A 19,780-nucleotide genomic window follows, 5' to 3' on the forward strand; every position below is an offset into this window, starting at 1 on the left:
CAGCGAGCAGAGTAGCAAACACGCTGAACAAACAGAAAGACAGAGGAGAGTAGTCTTCCCACCACTGATCCTCCTCATCCCCTATTCCTCCATCTGCCTCACCGAAAATCCCACCGCTTTACCCTCTTCACTGTCTGTCAGGAGGCTCAAACCAAGGCCGAATTTACCATATACATTGTGGGGGGACAATTCAAAATGCCCCCGCCCCCCAATATATAGCCTAAAATGTTTGGTCCTGCCCAATGTTGACTCCATGGTTACGGCCTTGGCTCAAACTGTATGGAAATAGAACAAAATATATAAGACAGAGTTAAACAATGATAGACGTGTCAGAAGAGAGGCCAGCTGTCTTGTAAAAGCTTCTGCAGGATTTATGGTTTCTTATTATTGCCTGAAGTTATCTTCAGTCATTCACTATACTTCTGAAGGCAGGGTGCTTGGTTTTGCCATAATAGTCCTAGAATTAAGAATAATTTCATTTAAACTGCACATCTGGTGAGAAAGACAGACAAAAGTGTTTTGTAATGACTAAATCTCTGCTGAATTTTTTCTCTAAAGTAGTTTTTTTTTACCTCCCTCTGTAAATTGTACGGTGTTAAAGCATTTGCGTCACTGTGGTTGGTAGGCATTTGCAGAAAGTTACCTGAGGCTTTTACTTCATACCGCACATCTCCTTTTTCCGTGACAACAGTTTGTCCACATTTTCTCTTTCAAATCAATGCTATAATAGAGGTGAAGCTGTAGGAAACTTCACAACTGCCTGAAGAGAGACAGATAAGTGAAACCCTGTGCTGTTTAAACGTCCCTTTCTTGACTTGAAAGAACAACAGCATTCTTTTTAGGGAAAATTGTGACTTTATCAGCAGAAACTTGCAGATTTTTTTAATGAAAGCCATCCTCCATAACTCTTAGAGGAGATTTTCTTTCAAACACTTCTTTAAATATTCAGATTGCTCCACAACTGCTACCAATTATAACATGACAATACCTTATAGTACCTTCAGTTAGTTTATCAAAGAAAAAATTACCTGCATCCTCCTCTTACAAAATAAACGTTTAAATTATAGATTGAATGCACTCCACCAGTTTCCAACGCATTTCTAAGAATAGCAAACGGTGGCTAATGTTAGCTAAGATACATTGCTGCTTAACCATAGCTAATGGTGGTTAGTGTTATTGTGTTGCATTGTTGGAGAAGCCTGTGACCTAAGATTTTCAACGACATAATTAGTCTGTAGCTATGTTAGTTTGACAATAAAGAACCTTGAACCTTGTTAGCCAACATATATTGCTTTGTAACCATAGCTAATCATGGCTAATGTTAGCTAACGTGTGTACCTTTGTTACCAAGGAGAAGCTAGTTTTAGCTAATGAGAAAGATACTGTATGGCTGTGTATTTAACTTTTGCTGGCTCTTTACTTGTGCTATTGTTGCTACATTTTAGCATCTGCACTTTAAGACCACTTTCAGCGTGCATTCTTTTTGTAATGCTACACATTTTTTGTTATTGTCTAGATTGTAACCCTTGCATTTTGCAAAGTCTCCTAACCTTAACTGCAAATGAAGGGGTTTCCATCTACGAAGAGTACACACTTAAGCAAAAGTTGCGACTTTTAAGCTTCTCCTTCCCTGTGAGGAGAGTTCACATGAGTTTGGCTTGATCTCAGTAAATAGCTTTCTTTTGTTGTCATTCCTATTTCTAATGCATTGCCATGGCAGCAATGCTGGTGTGCCATTTATCCCTCTGTGTACTTTAAAATCATAGTTTTCAAGTGGGCGTACAATTAGAAACTTCCTCTGCATTAGGCCATGGCTGGACTCCACAGGGAGTTGCCATTCCACTCAAGCAGCAGGTATTTAGGGACTGAAATGTTACAGGAGAAAGAATAGCACCATCCCCACCCCTTCCACCTTTTCTCTACTTCTCAGTAGAAATTGTTTTTTGAAATATTGAATTACCCTGTCAGAATGTGAAAAATGGTAATGTCTGACGGAGCGGTCTTTTTCCTCCCCAAAGATGAGGATTCAGAACTGAGAGACTGCTGATTTGTTTATGTTATATTTCAAACATCTGCTATTTTCTGGGACTGTTTTCTCTCTAGACACAACACACAGTATTGCCTGCGTCATCAGTACATGATGGGCAATTTATCTTTCATTGCATAGTCAACATTACCAGAAGCTTAATTAAACACATCCAATAATCTTTCTTTCTCCGGAGCAGACTTGTTTGTTTTGGCTCCAAGAAACGTATAAGATAGCATAGTTATTATGAGGACTTCTGAGGCCTTCGTCTTTGAACAAGTGGAAAGAAAAGCTTGAGATTTTTTTATATATATTTTTTCTTCCAAGGGTTAGATGAAAAGATGGACAATACTCCCATATCTACGTGTTCAATGTGTAATATTCAATGCAGGATATAGTTAAATAAGCTTAGTGTTAAGACTGGAAGTAAAGGGAAACCATCACCTATGAATTGTTATATTATTTTTTTATTTGTTTTATCTTTTTGAAATGTGTCTTACTGGCTAAGCACTGGCCTCCTTTTTCCAGTCATTATTCTGTGATAAGCGAATGGTCTCCAGGCACATACATTTTAGACAAACGTAAAGCCAAATAGCCACATGCATAGTAAACCATTACTTTAAAACCCTCACCCTAACCCTAAATAAGTGGTATCAGCTGTACTGCTCATGATAGCAATACAACCAGTCTGTACGGACTATCAGCTGGACGATATGGAGTAAATGTTTGGGCCACTGAAATATCAAAACAGATTGTTTTCCCAAACCAGCCATAAAACTGTGAAAAAAAGGGGGTGGGTGAAGGTTGTTTTCAGTCCACTCATTGTTCACTCAGTTATGACTTGTTCTGTCACACTCCACAGATTTGTAATGATCCCAAAGCTCAAACACCCTCCTTCTTCAACCACTATTAAACTACTTGCTCCCCGGTATACTGGAAGTTTCCTCCAAGGGACCTCTAAACATACAGAGACTCACTCACACCTCAATAAACCATAGGCGCTTTCACACCAAGTACTTTGCCGTACTTAGTTCATGAGGAGCAGATCGCGTTCACACCGGAATAAGTCCCTGAGGGAGGATTAGGCGAATGAAGCCGCTGACTTCTTCTTCTTCTTCTTCTTCTTCTTCTTCTTCTTCTTCTTCTTCTTCTTCTTCTTCTTCTTCTTCTTCTTCTGGTTTACTGGCAGGCCGCAAGCAACTTCACGGTGTATACTGCTTCTACTGAAGCCTTCCGAGTAAATCGCCAGAACGCCGACACCTCCTCATCTCCACCGCTCCACGTTTTCTTTTGTGTTGCCATAAGTTAGTCTCACTCCGTTGGTGCGCTGGGCTAATGCTAATGCTAATAATGCTAATGCGAGCAAATAAAATGGCAGCTTCAGAAAACTTGTTGGGAGTTTTACGGGGCGTGGTTTGCAATCCGCCCAGCCAATCAGAAATGGGAACCTTTTTCTCCCATGAAAGGGGGGTGAAAAGGTTCTCATGAACTAAGTTCTAGTTCCGGATGTATTTGGTGTGAACGCACATTTTCGGAACTACACTGGGAAAAGTACTCCGGTGTGAAAGCGCCTCATGACGTTGGAGCATCTAAATCCCTCACACTTCGCAAAAATATCTCATTATTGCGATTGAACCTGTCCTTAGCTGATATATTTCAACACTGCCTATAAAACATTAGTCTTCACATAAATAATATAAATTACACTTGCCGTTTCTAAGGTTATTCGAGGTTGCATTGAGTGTGCGGCATTAAGTATAAAGAGATTTATTGTTGATGCTTGGGGCTGCAGTTATTTTTATACGTATAATAAATGATGTTATGGGCTGTGTGTGATGGCAGGTCATCCCTCTGTGTTAAAGATGCTGTCACAGCTATTGATCTACAGCAAACAAAGTAAACATGCTGAATTTCAGTGGATGTTCAAATCACTGAACAATAATGAATGCATACAAACCAAATAAGGTCACTATTCATCATCATTACGGTGATGATCTTTAATCAAGTAGACATCTTTGATTTGTTATAATGACTTGCTCCAAATGGCAATAACCATTTGCATTTATGTTGATGCAATTGTTGATTATACCACAGCATTTAACAAAACATCTCAACAGTCATTTTTAAGCTTTTGATCATATCATATGGTTTTTGGTTAAAGGTGTCCTACGGTCTTTGAGTTTAGGATTTGGTTTTGTTCAACTCCAACCCTAATTTGTATTTATGATGTTAATAGTGATACTCCAGATGACAAAAGTATTCCTTTACCCCACAACGAATGACAGACGAGTTACTCATGGTTGAGACTCTGCCAGCGTCCAGACTCATTTAGGATTACTGTGACAGCATCATGACAGCAGGAAGGGCGTGGATCATATATGGCAACCTCCAAACAGTCACCATCTACACGAGAATGTGTGTAATTGATTTTTTGAGTCATCACACACTCACACACACCTGCGTGGACAAGCCCTGTGATGCATCTCGGTGATAATGAATTTTTTCAACAAGACGATGACCAAGAGCACTGCCAAGTTAAACGTTAACTTATATTCAGCTTGGATGGAGACAATAGAGGAAGGATTGCCAGTGAGATAGAGTTGTGTAATACAGGCCAGCCTGAAGTGGCAGTGTTTCAGTGTTTGCCCTGCCAACATGATCTCATATGGTACGGCTCGATTATCTAACAACTAAATCAGGTTGGCACAGGGCACTCCCAGCTCTTTAAGGGCCTCACCTGTAGAGAATGTCAAAGGCGTTTCTCTGAGTCCTTTCTGCAGTCTCGTTCAACAGCCATTTAAAACAGTTCGGGAAAAATTCAAATTATTTTCTTTTGCATTTGCTGTGAACTAAATGCATGAACTTGGGCATGGGACTAAATGACAATTCAATGTCACAATTATCTCAAAATGGCACCCAAACATACTACAATAACTCCTCCACACACACCTCTTTTTTAGTAAATAACTAACAATACAAACATCTTAAATAAGGTCATTATAAATCATAAGGCCCAGCTAGATAAATAAAAGGACAAATACTTTTTAAAGGAGCTTTCTTGATAACATGACAATTCCTGTATTTTCTTAAATCATGCTCTATTTTTCACTTTCTACCAAGATTATGTAAGACAAGTTCATGTGAAGATATATAAGGGGTAGTGGTGGTCTAATGGATAGGGAGGTGGGTTTGGAGATCGGAAGGTTGTGAGTTCAAATCCCACCTGGAACACCACCACTAGTGTGCCCTTGAGTAAGGCACTTAGCCCTTAGTTACTCCAGGGAGAATGTCCCTGTAATTGGTCATTGTAAGTCGCTTTGGATAAAAGCGTCAGCTAAATGTAATGTAATGTAATATTTAAAATTCAGTTCAATGCATACATCGGATCGACAAGACCACATAATGTCTATTTCCATTTCAGAAAGGCTTAAAACTCAGACTACTAAAGAACATGTGTGTGACAAAGGTCAAAGTTCATTGAGCCACGGTATCAGACCCATATCCTTGCATGTGCAAGTGGAGGAGAGAAAGGCAAAGTGTTCGTCATGTGAGTGAATCATGGTGAGGTTTCTACAGGTGTTTTTTCTCAACCCTGTGCAATCCTGCATAGAAATGCAAGCAGCCCGGCGCTGAATCTTTGAGATGAGATTAGATTATCTTGGTACTTAAAATCGTCCAAAGAGAACCAATCGCCTGCGGCAGATAGAGATAGGAGATTAGATGAATTGAGATAAAAGCCGTCTTGGTAATGAACTTGAATGGAAGTCCAGTAGATGATAAAAACCTATGTGTAGCTTTCTAGTTTTTTATTCACACTTTATGAAGAGGGAATCTAATGTTGTGCTTTTAACACCTCTCACACATTATTTGCATGGAGTAAAAGTATACAAGCATCAGTGTTTGACTTTTTTACAACATAGTTCTGGGCCTCTCTGTCACGTGACACGCTCATGATTCCCCGTCCAGTATATGCCAAGCTGTGATAACAATCTGCAGCATTCGCTCTCCTTGCAGCAGGTTATCACACCTTGTTAACCCCAAAGGTGAAGCCTGCAGGTGTACGACCACCTCTTTGAACCCCCTCCCTCCATTTCTCAGTCTCCCCCCCCCCTTACTCTCACTTGTTGTGGCTGTACAAACAACCCCTGAGGGCAGCGCCACCCCTCCCTCCCCGGAGCACAAAGGGCGCATTTACCAGTACGTTCTGGTGACCTTCAGAGGGCAATGCTGTTGTAGCTGGATCACAGAAGTGCGGCTCTGTATCAGCAGGTCATTAGGGTTGTCTGCCCCCTGAGTGGAGGCGTGCACGGAGGAATGTCAGGTGTCGGGGCTAATCCTTACCCTTTGAGAAATGATATAACCTATAACATATTAAGGCTGTCCGTCGACATCGTCCTGGACAGCGAATATTGATTTGTGCCATAAATTGTAACTATAGGGTTACACAATTTATATAAGGTTGGTCAAACCTTGAATTAAATACTGAGTTTATTCCCAGATCAAATGGACTTTAAAAGTACTTGAACTCATTGTTTTGAGTGTTTTAACGCTTTGTTAACTGTCTTTTTTCTTCTTCATGTGTTTAATGTCAGTCCATTTTGGTGTTGCAACATGTCACACTTGATCCGACAAGAAAATGAATATCGTGACGCATTGTCTGTTTTGTTGAAGAGGCTTTTTTATGCTTTTTGGGTTTTCCCTTTCCTGTAGTGTGTTTTATATTGGTTGTTGTGCATGTAAATGCTCTTCAAAAGCTCTGGTTTCAGACAGAGGGTGAATAGAGGTGTCCAGCACAGACAGAATGAGAAAAATAAAGACCTTTTTGAACATGAAAGCATGTACACATGTCACAGTAGAGGAACCAATTACAAATATGAATCTGAACATTTGAATTATAGGGCCCCTTTAAAGTGTGCTGACAGCTTTTTATCAGAAAATATCAACCTTTCTTCGCAAGATGTTGAAACTCTTTCAGGTTGTTGCCCTTTCCCCCTCACTGTGACGCAGTATATGATGCCCCATACTGTATTTTACAGGGTTAACCAGAACAGCATGTCCTATAGTAAACCTTGAGTCTAGATTTCACCCCATTGTGATGTAGGTAGCACGATAAACTGCTTAGCTACAATTGTCCACTGGTGTTTACAGTATTGACTCACTCCCATTGTCTCGTGTCATATGCTGCTCTGTCTATGCGCCGTAGCCAGTGTGTGTGAATGGAGACTGTTCTGTATCTGACCGCGCAATACCAGAACGTTTCATGCAGATTACTTATTGACAACTGTTCAAATATTGAAGGGAGACAAGTCATCTGTAAAATATGGGCTGTAAAGATGAAAGACTTATATAAATAAGTTTATACAGGAAATCTCAAGTGTGTTTAGTGCTTATTGCCCTTTTTTACCAATTGTATTATTGTTTTATATTTTCCAAATGTTCTCCACCTCCCTTAAAGGAATTGTTTGACCTTTCGAAAAAGCAAGTTAATGTACTTCCTTGCCAAGAGTTACATTTAAAGAAAATGAAAGGTACCAAGCAGCAAGTTAGCTTACTTTAGCACACAGACTGGAAACTTGAGCAAACAGCTAGCCTAGCTTTGTTTTTGTGCTAACCCTAACCACAAGAAATCATATTATGTATTTCCCCAAAACAGCTTGTAACCCTGGTCTTTATACTGATCTTTGAAATTCTAAAAGTTATCCCTGATGTCTTTCTAGGTGTGGTTCTGATGGAGATCTCCGATGCCCACAGGAAGGTCTTCAGTGACCTGGACGAGAGCGTGAGTAGCCTTAAGATGTTTAGCAATACCCTATACTTCCTTTTACTGTAGACAAATCCAATAAAAAGAGCAAAACCAACTATCGATTTATCCTGAACATAATTTAAGTATTTCCTGTGTAGCCAAAGCCTGTCTTATTTGTCTTATTTCTTCCAGCCATTGACATCCATTGTTTTCCCATTAAATATTAACAACACCTGAATATTTTATTTATTTAATCGTTTATTTGGCAGGGACAATGCACAGTAATGAACACTTAAAACATTCAAATGTATCAAGCGTAACAGTGCCAGATTTAGCTTTGAGCTCATTTCCATCCGCAGTCCCTCACATAAATGAATAAGACACACTATTGAAGTGGGAGGACATGCTTCCTGCTTTACAATAAACATGGGCTCGGTTTATTTGAATTGTATCCAACATAAATAATCCCGCTGCCATAAATACTAACTTGCCCATCAAGTTTGTTACTGAAAATTGTACACAAGAAATGCACAATTTACTCATCTGTGCGTAGCGTTTGCTAAAAACTACAGTTCCCAGTTGTTTTCAAGCATTTATGTTTCATGAAAGTATTTATTTGTGAGTTGTTTTAAATGTACATATTCAGTGGAAATAAATGGTCTTTGAGCCATACAGTCAAATAGGCTTCAGTCTTTTTCATGATATGTGTTTACAAAATGGAAAACACTTTTAATTTTGTAAGATACCTTTTGTTCTCTCTGTAAAGCTATTTAAAGCTGTTCCCTTTATGTTTTCTCCTTTCTGTCTGCTGCAGAATGAGAAGAATAAAGAGAGACGTGATCATTCCTGTGTTGCATTTATGTCATAAAAATAATTACAAGTCACCTTCTCATTACCACAAGTACCCTCAGGCATTCATCGCTCATCTTAACTTCACTTAATAGACCGACATTCGCAATTTTCTACGCTGTTCGTTCTTGACTCAGAACCTCTGTGACCTTTGGAGCTCATTCTTTACATTCACAAACGTACTTTACAAAAGTAAGTTTGACAAGAATGGAAAAACCAGAGAATCCTTCCTGACCCTGCTGCCTCGGGCTGAAACACTTCAGATATCAGCTGGTGACAAGAACTAAATTGAAGTCAAGTGTCACCGACTGGAACGCGAAACTCAGTCTGACGCAAGAAAGGGTTTTGGAAAAAAAGCACTATCCCCTAAAAACGATCTGTTTGCATGACAACCTGCCTGTACTTAAACGGGGAAGTTGTAAATCTTTAACCACTCAAAGCTGATAAGACATTGTTCATGGTTGAAATCTCATCCACTCAGAAATCTATCGTCATGTGCTCAGCTCTTATCGTGATATTTCCATTCAGCAATGTGCCTGAACTGGACAGCTATAACATGATGTGTGTCACAATGAATGTAAAGTATGTGTTTTCTTCTCTCTGCAGTTCAAGAGGTTCCACAAGGAGATTATTATCGAGCTGGAGAAGAAGACGGAGATGGATGTGAAGTACATGAATGTAAGTGGCCTCATAGATTCCTCACTTACCCTCACTTAGTTATAATACAAACATAACTCACGTCATGTCATCAGATTTGATCTTAATCTTAACATGTTAGTGTCTTTCTACAGTAATTCCCCTCTTTATGACTATGATTATGAATATCATTTATTTTCCACTTTGAATAATTATTTAGGCTTTTATATAATTATTACTATTTCTTTGTTCTTGCATTATCATTATTTTTTGTATTTTTACTTTTTTAATAGCATTATTACTATTTTTTAAAAGTTTTTATTTTAATTAATATTAATATTATTAATGAATTATTCTTCTTTCTTTTTTTTCTTCACTAAGAAATCTGCTTTTAGATTTTAGAGAATCCAATAGGCGATGTTTCCTTGTTATGCTTTACCTTATATGTTTTATATATATTTGATTGAGCATTAAAAGTACAAAATATACAATTGCAGAATAAGAAAGGTAGTTTTACTTTTATTTTGAGCAAAAATAATTGCATGAACAAACCAAGTCATAGTAAAAAGTACTTTAAAGAATTAAATAAACAAAAAAAACATATTTCAGGATTGCAGAGCTAAGACCCTCTCGAACACATGTGTCAAAATCAGGCCCTTGGTGGATTTAATTTCGGTCCGCAGGATAATTTCTAATTACTATTAGATATGGTCCGCCGGTATATTGCACGCACACCTTCACTCAATCCTGAGAGTCTCCTCAGCTCAGAGCCTGAGCCCAAACATTGATGACCTTGCACCCAAGATGAGATGCCAAGTATCTGCTTGAACTAGCATCACAGAGCAGCTCACTGAGTTTAATGGATGTTTCCTTCTGCACTTTCTTTCTCACGACAACAGGGCATGTTTGGTTTCTCTTTGAGGGAAATAGTTTTGTTGAAGCTGTTGTTGGCCTGTGGAAAAATGTGATCATAAGAAATGAAGCTGCAGATAGAGCCATAAGAAATTAATGCAACTGATTATTTAATGTTTAATGTTGTTTTTAAAGGCAATAATTGAAGCTTTGTTAGTTCCAGGTTTAATATGTGCAATAAGTTCATTTCAATTAGTTTTGCAATAAACATTGAACCAGTCCGGCCCTCGACTAGTACCCATTTTTTTATTTTGGCCCATTGTGTATTTGAGTTTGACACCCCTGCTCTAGCATTAGATATTTGTATAATGACAGATTTTGTATAATCTCCTCATAAATTCCTCTCTTGTCGAACCCCTCCTGCAGGCCACCTTCAAGCGCTATCAGTCGGAGCACAAGGTGAAGCTGGACTCTCTGGAGCGCTCGCAGACAGAACTGAAGAAGCTCCGGAGGAAAAGCCAGGGCAAGCAATCCTCCAAGTATGAGATCAAAACTAATGAGGTGAGTCTGATTAACCGAACCCAAACCAAAGTACTTTCACTATTTCCATTTCATGATACATATACTTCTATTCCACTATCTTAATTTAACAGTCATAGTAATAGCTAATTTACAGTGGTGTTACCTGTGTACAATCTTAAGCTGCTTGTACTTAACTTGAGTAGTTCTAGGTTATACCTGCACTACACCTAAATATTTTAACATTTACTCCACTACATCTGTATGATAATATCAGTTACTAGTTACTTTATCACATTATTATTACAAATGATCACATTATCATCAAATAATACATTAGTTTCTATTATTATAAAAGACCTTTACCACCTCCATTATTAACATTGCATTAATATATCTAATTATGTATTATATTCCAATAATGCAATATTACATATAATGCTGGATTGGCTTTTCTACATAACAAGTACTTGTAATTTAAGTATATTTTGATGGCCTTACTCTTATAGTTATCTTTTTAACATTTTAAATGCAGGACTTTCACTTGTAACAGAGTGTTTATACACTTGAGTAAATGCTCCAATACTTCTTCCACGACTGTTCAAAACAAAGCCTGTCAGATACTTCTGCATTGCATGGCTTTCCAAGCACGGTGCAGTTGCATGCTTATGCTCTGATGACAGCGAAACTAATATGTACAATTTATGTGACAGGGTGGGGAGATATGGCCAAGATAGTTGTCATGATAACAGCATACCATTGCAAAGGAGAAAGAAGGATGTGCGGAGTTTCAGAGTTGCACACCGATGTTGCGTAAGGGCATGGCATCACTGATGAATGACATTTAAGATATGTGTTCAAACACTTAATACCTTACGAAAAATAATTCTTTAGATAGGTTAAGGGATTAAACCCATCAAATGGTGCCACCACGCCTTTAGCTGTTGGCTGAGTCTTTGTGTTTACACGCAGTAGATCGAGACCATTATTCGACGGCTCATTGCGTTCAAATACAGACGAAAGATTGTGTTTTTATCAAAGGCGTACACACCCAAATTTGTACAAATATACACTTGAATGCTCTAAGAACCACAGTGAAATCCAGTTTGTATTGGATGCAGCGATAGGGATTGATTTGCACTAAATATTTACCTTAAGGCTTTATTTCTAGTAACCAAAGATGTTGTTGTAGCAAGTCTACAAAATGGACGTGTGTTTTCTGTGTTGGTATATTACGCAATAGAAGGTTTTGCAACATAGAGCTAGTAAGGCACATTTAGCTGTTAGGCATATACACTTCTCTGCCCACAGAAGACATGATTGAAACCGAAAACCTACAACCACAACAGCAGTTTAGTGCTCATCAGCAAATGTTGGCTGGTGTTGGCGGTGTGATAAATGACACCTCAAATGTCATTGTGAGCATGTTTGTAATTTGGCGTTTGCTTGAATATACTCTTACAGAGCTGCTAGCGTGGCTGTTGACTCTTATGCTAATATGCTATTTCAAACATTTTGTTTCTTGCATAGAGTTCACAGTGTACACTGCATAATTGTGTGAATTTCAACATGGTAGGGTTGTCTCAGATGAAAATCGTCCATTGTGCACTTACCGGAAATGATGATTGACCTATACCCCTGTTAGCTAGTTAGCTAGTTAGCTAGCTAGCATTTACCTTATCATTCTCCGTACCAAATCCTTACAGACTGCTAAATGAACCCAATAAACATAGCAGCTGACGGCTCCTATGCTCCAACATTATTGTGGTTGGCTAGTAAATGAAAACATGTGCCTTTTACCAGAGAAATACAATTGCTATACCTTCTTTGGCTGTCCTTTTGACACATTTAGGTGCGTTAAGTAGCCGAATGGTGACAATTGTAGATGGGAAGTATCCAGCTTTATATATTTTATAAATATATCATAGATTCTAGGGTCTCATCCTGCACTGCATGTTGCTATCTTAAGGCCTTGAAGAATTTACTGTCAGTTTTGACTTCTCCTTTATTGTGAGCTGTGACCCTGAGTGTAAAGGTTGAAGTGTATACAGTTTAAAATGAGTGTTTCATAATGTCAGGGGGTTTAAGTTATGCTTTCCATAACTAGCACAACTATCACACTTAACACCTCTGACAGCAATTTGCTTTGTAAATCAATAAAGGACCGGCACAGTCTGAGTAAATACTCCTGTCATAATTTATCCACGGTTTTCATTGCTTCCATTAAATTATGAATGAATAGCCCTGGTTTACTGCGAGACAATTATCAAACAAAACCTTTAAAGGAAAAGCTGCAGGTGGTAGTTTGTTTAGGAGCATCAGACTCTATCTCCTTCACTTCAATGGCACCGTTTTAAAAGACAATCCCACAGTGAATCATCTCATCTGGAGCCCCCATCTCTTTCCGAAGTGGCTTTTGCAATATCTGTTGAAAGATGACACCTTCAAAATACAAATCAGTTTTCTCAAAATCGTGTGGCGCCGGCTGCCAGTGCTGAGCTCAGTTGTGTGTTTCTGCTCTCCCACCTCTGAGAAAATGGGAATTGAAGGGCCTTGATCCAGCATCTAAAAGACCAGACGGTAGAGGAGGGTCGTTGACAGGCTGATTTACTGTCACTATGACAACATGGGAGAATGGACGAGAGGGGAGTGGGTGTCAAAAAATCAATCAATGGAGGAGTGGGTTGAGAAGTCATTTTTTTTAAAAGACTTTTTGTGGTCCAGTAGCCAATCTATCCTGCGTCACAGTCACAATGTTTCTCCGTGGGGAAGGTGTGTCTTTCAGAACACAGATTTGGTTTACCGCTGCGCTAAGATAGATCCACGAGCAGCAGCCGGAGACACAAATACACGAATACACTAGTGCCTTGATTTGTGAGTCTAACCGGAGCACACACACACATTAAGTGGCAGCCGCAGAGATAGCTTTTACTCAGAGTGTTTCACTGGCGACGGTCATAAAGCAGCACATTCCACCCTGCTGAATCACCTGTGGCACGCCCTGTGCTGCAGAGAGAGAGAGAGAGGTGCTGCCAAGTTTAAGATGTACTGAAAGTAATTTATATTCTAATTATATGTTATTTTTATTTGAATTATTTTTATTTGATTTGATTTGAATATATATTTTTTATTTCTTTTATCATGAAGTCATGAGGATTTCTCTGTTACATTTATTTTTCCTTCTGACCCTGTCCGCAGTATGTGGAGACCATCTCGTCGCGCCAGATGGACATGCAGAAGTTCATGGCTGACGGTTGCAGAGAGGCTTTACTGGAAGAAATGAGACGCTTCTGTTTCCTGGCGGACAAACACTGCATGTTCTCCTATCAAATCAGCAACTTCCACCAGAAGGTAGGCGTGGACACGGAGCTAATCTCTCAGAGCCCCTCCGTTTATGGTCTGCTTAACCATTTTAATTATTTCTCTGGTGTTTCCAGGCCAAAGACACGCTGTCTATGAAGCTTCCCAGCTGGCAGGAAAAGTGCAGCGACATCACCAAGGTGCCGGACACGTTGACCAACATGATAGATGGGCTGTCCAGCACTCCAGAACAATCACCGCACAATGAACGCAACAACAGGGTAAGAACATAGGCGGCGCGTGAGGCTCAGGTTTGGGAAGGCTAAATCACTTTTTTTACCGGACGCTGCCCGCCCCCGGCGTCTATAGAAAAGAGATCAACTCAGTGAAAGCACCGCCTGCTGACCAATCAGAGCTCAGTGTGCGGAGTTTAAATCTATCAAGTCATATTACAGGATGATGGAAATACAGTTTAAACTGCCGTATGCAGAGAAGACGCCGACGTGTCGCACTTATCATTCATATCACATCATCAATCACATCATCGATCATATAATATCACAATATATCATATATTTCCTTATCTGAGGGAGTCAGCTTCTCGAGCCGTATCTGGCCGTGCAACACTTACAGTGTCACATACTGTATGCAGAAGTATTATTTTAAACAACACATTAAGTTGACGAAACACTCAACTCAAATGTATTAAAGTCAGATCCACTCGTGTCTTAGATGGGGGAGTGATATCATAAAACTGTTACGCTTTCAAACACTCGGTAGTTTTTTATTTTTTAACCAGTTGTTCTATATTCACCTTGCAAGTGCAACTATGTGGCTTGCATCCTGGATTATATGTTTAAATCATGGATGTTTAAAGTTCATATTTGTCTAATATTAGTTTACTTTTCATTAATGAAGTATGATGCTGTCAGTACACTTGTCCCTGTTTGTGATTGGTCAAATGTAGCTAACCCCGCCCCTTTCACGTGAACGCGCTCTCAGCTGGAGAGAGAAACCCTGGCTAGATTAACCGAGTTGATATTAACCGGCGTCGTAGGATCGCTTAGCGAGATCTCGTTTGTTAGGGTTAGTTTAGATAACTCAAACATATCCAGGGTCTGTTGAACTGGCTTCGTAGTACAGGGCACAGGTGCTAATGTCAAAGACACAAACATTATACATTATATTTTTATTTTACCAGGATGCAGTGACAAAGATATACAAAGCCTACAGTACCCGCCGCCCCTGGGTAAGGGTTAGCTGTTAATGGCATCAATGACACACTTATACTACGTGTTGCTTTTCATCCCTTACTTCGATACTGATCATATTGTAAGAGGATTGATATGAGCTGTGGATTAAAGCATTCCAAACAGTAAATAACATGGATCAAATGGTGCGGAAAAGAGTGGCCGTGACGTGCTTTATCTCGTCTTGTTGCTTGTTTTTTATCTTGCAAAGGTGCTGATAAGTATCATTCTGTATCAAGGCTGTTACCTTTAAAGTGGCTGCTTATCACCTGGCTATCAGCCATGGGGAATCCTGTATGTGTTGCTCTTGTAAAGTCAACAGTTTGTTTAGCCTATGAGAAGGAAATTCAGTTTAAATGACAGTAATGACTGTTCAAATCGTCTTGATAAGGACATTTCCCGGATCATTTAGAGTGAAACGTCTAATAGCTTCCTTATTGCCCTCTCATATTGTGTCCCAAGTTCCCCCTGCTAATCATGTTCTTCTTTATCTCCTCAGAACAAAGTGGGTTCAGGGGTTCCTCCTCCAGCACCGCCACTGAAAGCACAACCCAGTCCCCTCGTGGACATGTTCAACCAGCCCAGGTTCTCGCTCACACCCCTTTCACTCACACCCCTTTCAGACCCCACCGCAGGTATGGATGGCTTCCAGGGATTCTCATTGTCCATTAACCTGCTCATTTCTTTCTGCATTCATTGATTGACCATTTGCTGTTAAAAAAAATCAAATGTATCCAAAGTGGTGTCTTCGAAGGTTTTGTTTTGTCAGTGGAAACCCCAAAGATATTCAGTTTTTAGTATGAAATAAAACAGAGAAACAGGAAATCTCTGTATTTAAGAGGCTGGAAACAGCACCAGATTTCCCAACATGTTGACCCTCCTGCTTTTAAGTTACAATATCGAAGATCTCTGCTGTTTGTCTGTGGCCTGTAGTCTTTTCTTGATTGCTCCCGGGAATGTCGCCACAGACACCACGTTTGTAATTATGCAAAAGCAAGGCTGTTTATCAGCGGGCCATAAACCATATCGCCAATGTAATACCCGCACAGTATATGACAATAAATAGGGACTCAACAGACACGTACTTAAATGATGTCTTCTGTATTATTTCCGCTTTTACGTTGTATGTAGCTTTGGACAGACATCTTATATAATAACATCTCTTTTCTCCTACAGACCAGAACAGTCTCGGAGATGTCAGTATGTCCCGGTCCACGTCCCAGTCGTCCGGTCTCAACGTGGCCAGGAAGGCTCGAGTGAGGACCATCTTTCCCCACACGGCGGGAAACAACGACACGCTCCTCAGCTTCGACGAGGGCGACATCATCTCCCTGCTCATCCACGAAGAGAAGGACGGCTGGCTGTACGGAGAGCTGGAGAACACACAGCAGTACGTTTTAGTCCAGGAAGTGTTTTTAATGTCTTTGGTGGTTCTCTTTTATATTAATCTCAGCATGTGTGGTTTAAGAATACTTGCTGTGGCTATAAATACTTTTTAGTGTCAAAATATACGATGAAAAGACCAAAACCCACTTTGAAGTAATCCTTTTCACAAGTATTGACTGGTTTATTTATTTTTCTTTGCCAGAGATCACTGACATATTTCTTTATTACCACAAACACACACACTGCAGTTTGTTTGTTGCTGTAGATACAACATACACCACCCTGCAGCTGTCCCTACTAATAACAACCCTTAATGCACCAAAAGTGTTATATTAGTCTGCCACTGGCATTCGTTACTCACTTGTGACTGTTTGAGCAATGATTACCCTTTTAAAAAAGAATGATGGGATTTGTTCACAATAATACAAATATATAGTTATGACGGTGTTATCCTTCTAATTTAAGAAGCTGGTTCAGTTCAAAGGGATTTTGTATTCTAACGTAACTTGTTAGAACACCAATAGGATGTTTTATTGTAAACATCCCAATCTAAATTCAACCTTAGGCACACCCAAAATAGGAAATGCACTTTCATTCCCACAAATATGCAGCAGTGCTCACACTGTTTCACATAACTCCGGTTAGCCGTTCTTGTTTCTTGCTTTGTGTGTGTTAATATCAAGCTGTGCGGATACACCATGCTTAGAAACACAGAGAATGTCAGGTATGTTTGACACGACAGTCATAAACTCACTCTTTCTCTCTCTGTTGCTCACTCTCTCTCGCCCTGCCTAACAACAACAATACACACACATGCAAAAAAGTCCAGGTGCACACACACAAACAAGAGACATCTGGTCTTTTATATTTCCTTCAACGCTGAACACTTAATGGCGAATTTTCCTTCACCCTGGCACGCGATGATGAGTGACTGAATTTAATATGTCGACTAAAAAAGCAATCGGGATGAAATCACACCTTTTGAACGGCAGCTGTGTCACCTCCAGACGACGGAGAGGGAAAAATGTTCCCTCAACGGTTTAGCAATTTCTTCCCTGCTTCTTCTTCTCAGATACAAACACAATTTGTGTAATTTTTGCTCAAATCATCAGCTTGGGAAGTGTTTATATGCACAACTCATGTTTCTATATGTAAATACAGCAGCACAGATCCATAAAATAGCCTGTAATTGCCTGTGTAGTCGTCTTTAACCTCACTATTTCAATTAGAACTCACAATTCACGACAAATGATTCCCACTTTAAAGCAAATTAAACACTCCTCGTCTCCCGGTTGTGTGTGTGTGTGTGTCGCTAAGTGGCTTTTTCAATCAAAGTGGTTTAAATGCATTCAGTGGCAGTTTGTCAGGATGAGGACATGACTTGAATAAATCACATTACATTCTGTTTCTTAGCAACAAATCCAGCGCACTGGTGTGATCAGCCCTGTTTTCCTCTAGACGTGGAACAACCTGGGGACTTAGTAGAAAATCTGTTGAACAATTTTAACCAAAATAAAAAAAATCCATTGTTCACATATTGGCATGAATCAGTGTCAGTTTTTCCTCCCTGGTTAATATACATATACATATATCCTGCTTGGTTTTACTGTAAGATTGTCTGAAAAGTTTGACATTTAAGAAAATATTTGCTTTATTGCCGAGAGTCAGAGGAGACGATCGATACCTCTCCCACGTCTGAAACCTCTCCTATAAAGAGTGGGCGTTTATGTCACATGGACTCCAGGCAGATAGCAACTATCCAAATAATCAGGGAACAATAAAGTTTTTATGCTGCTCAGCTATTTATATAAGAACAGTTTTATGAGGTGTTCTGATATCGTGGTGTGTTTTTCTTCCTTATCAGGCGTGGGTGGTTTCCCTCATCTTACTGCAGACCTTCAGTGATATCAAACAGGTGAGAAAACATCACAGCGTGCTGGAAATCAATCATTTGTTTCATAGTGAATGTTTGAAAGCTGATTTTTGTTTATGTGATTTGCAGCAATCTGAGCACGCCGGTGCGCAGTCTGAGTGTGTCCAGTCTGCAGGAGCAGGATGAGGAGGAGCCGGTGCTGCTGCCACCCCCAGACTACAGCGACGACGCCCCCTACAGCGCCCCCTACAGCGCCCCCTACAGTGCCCCCTACAGCGCCCCCTACAGCGCCCCCTACTCCACACCCTCCCCCAAAAGCACGGTCAGTACCAGCAGGCACTTACAGAGTGTATGTTATACTTAGTAAAGGGGACTTGTTATGCTTTTTGGAGTTGTCCCTTTCCTGTTGTGTGTTATAGGTTTGTGTGCATGTAAATGGTCTGAAATGATTGGATCCTAACAGTTTGTCTTATAACTCCATATTTCAAAAGTTCCTTTTCTTGGCCACATGGAGAACTTGGGGCTGGGAAGCAGTGTCAGACTCGCAGTCAAAAATCCACTGGACGTTTTGGTTGATTTCTCTTGAACGTTTATTTCCAAAAAAACGAAAAAACAAAACACGAAACAATACCACTTTGTAACTTAAACTTCAGCGGCAGATCCTAATAATCCGTTTGACTGAGAATAATGGCGCATTTCCACTGCAGCGGGTAGCCCCGTTTAAGCGTCCTTAATCGCCCTCAAGCGGCCAGCCCAGTTTTTGGTGGCCTTTACATATAGCTTAGCACCGGCTAGCGGGTACTTTTTCCGGCCCCATAAAATCGTGGTTCTATCAGGCCAGGGCCAGGGCTGAACTAGTGACGTCAACACTCACGCGCCACGGCCTCACACGGCCAGCGAGGCAGCCCGAGACCTGAGCGAGGACGCTTAAACGGGGCTACCCCGCTGCAGTGGAAATGTGCCATTAGGCTGCGGTCAATGACGGTAGCGCTGCTGCCTGCTGCTCTCACACACCGCACCTCCAACTTCAAGTTTTAGCCCCGCCCGGACATCTCTAAGTGGTTGACTAATCACAACAGAGCCATCCAGTTTACCAATCAGAGCAGACTGGTCTCTGGTTTCAGACAGAGGGTGAAAAGAGGTGCGGCAGCATAGGAAGTATTAGAAAAGAAAAAAAAGAGCTTTGTGAGCATTAAAACAGGTAAACATGTCACAGTAGAGACACTAAATTGAAATATGAACCGGAACATGAGCAGTATTTGCTATCAATACTCACTGTTAGTCACTGGGGCTGTGCTGCTGGCTGCCGTGTTTTAATGTCAGCATAAAGCAGGACACAACACGTG

General features: G+C 40.2%; 1 protein-coding gene across 1 annotated transcript in view; it reads left to right on the plus strand.

Annotated features, from left to right (window-relative positions):
• baiap2l1a (BAR/IMD domain containing adaptor protein 2 like 1a) overlaps positions 1–19,780 on the plus strand; it is a 28,378-nt gene that overhangs the window by 4,589 nt on the left and 4,009 nt on the right. Inside the window, exons 4-12 of the mRNA XM_079657577.1 lie at positions 7,744–7,805; positions 9,225–9,296; positions 10,533–10,667; positions 13,824–13,976; positions 14,063–14,206; positions 15,675–15,810; positions 16,352–16,565; positions 18,426–18,476; positions 18,564–18,756. Of these exons, the coding sequence (XP_079513703.1) occupies positions 7,744–7,805; positions 9,225–9,296; positions 10,533–10,667; positions 13,824–13,976; positions 14,063–14,206; positions 15,675–15,810; positions 16,352–16,565; positions 18,426–18,476; positions 18,564–18,756 (1,160 nt within the window). The remainder of the gene's footprint in view (positions 1–7,743; positions 7,806–9,224; positions 9,297–10,532; positions 10,668–13,823; positions 13,977–14,062; positions 14,207–15,674; positions 15,811–16,351; positions 16,566–18,425; positions 18,477–18,563; positions 18,757–19,780) is intronic.

The sequence above is a fragment of the Notothenia rossii genome (assembly GCF_949606895.1).
Source record: "Notothenia rossii genome assembly, chromosome: 11".
In the NCBI taxonomy this organism is placed as follows: Eukaryota; Metazoa; Chordata; class Actinopteri; order Perciformes; family Nototheniidae; genus Notothenia; species Notothenia rossii.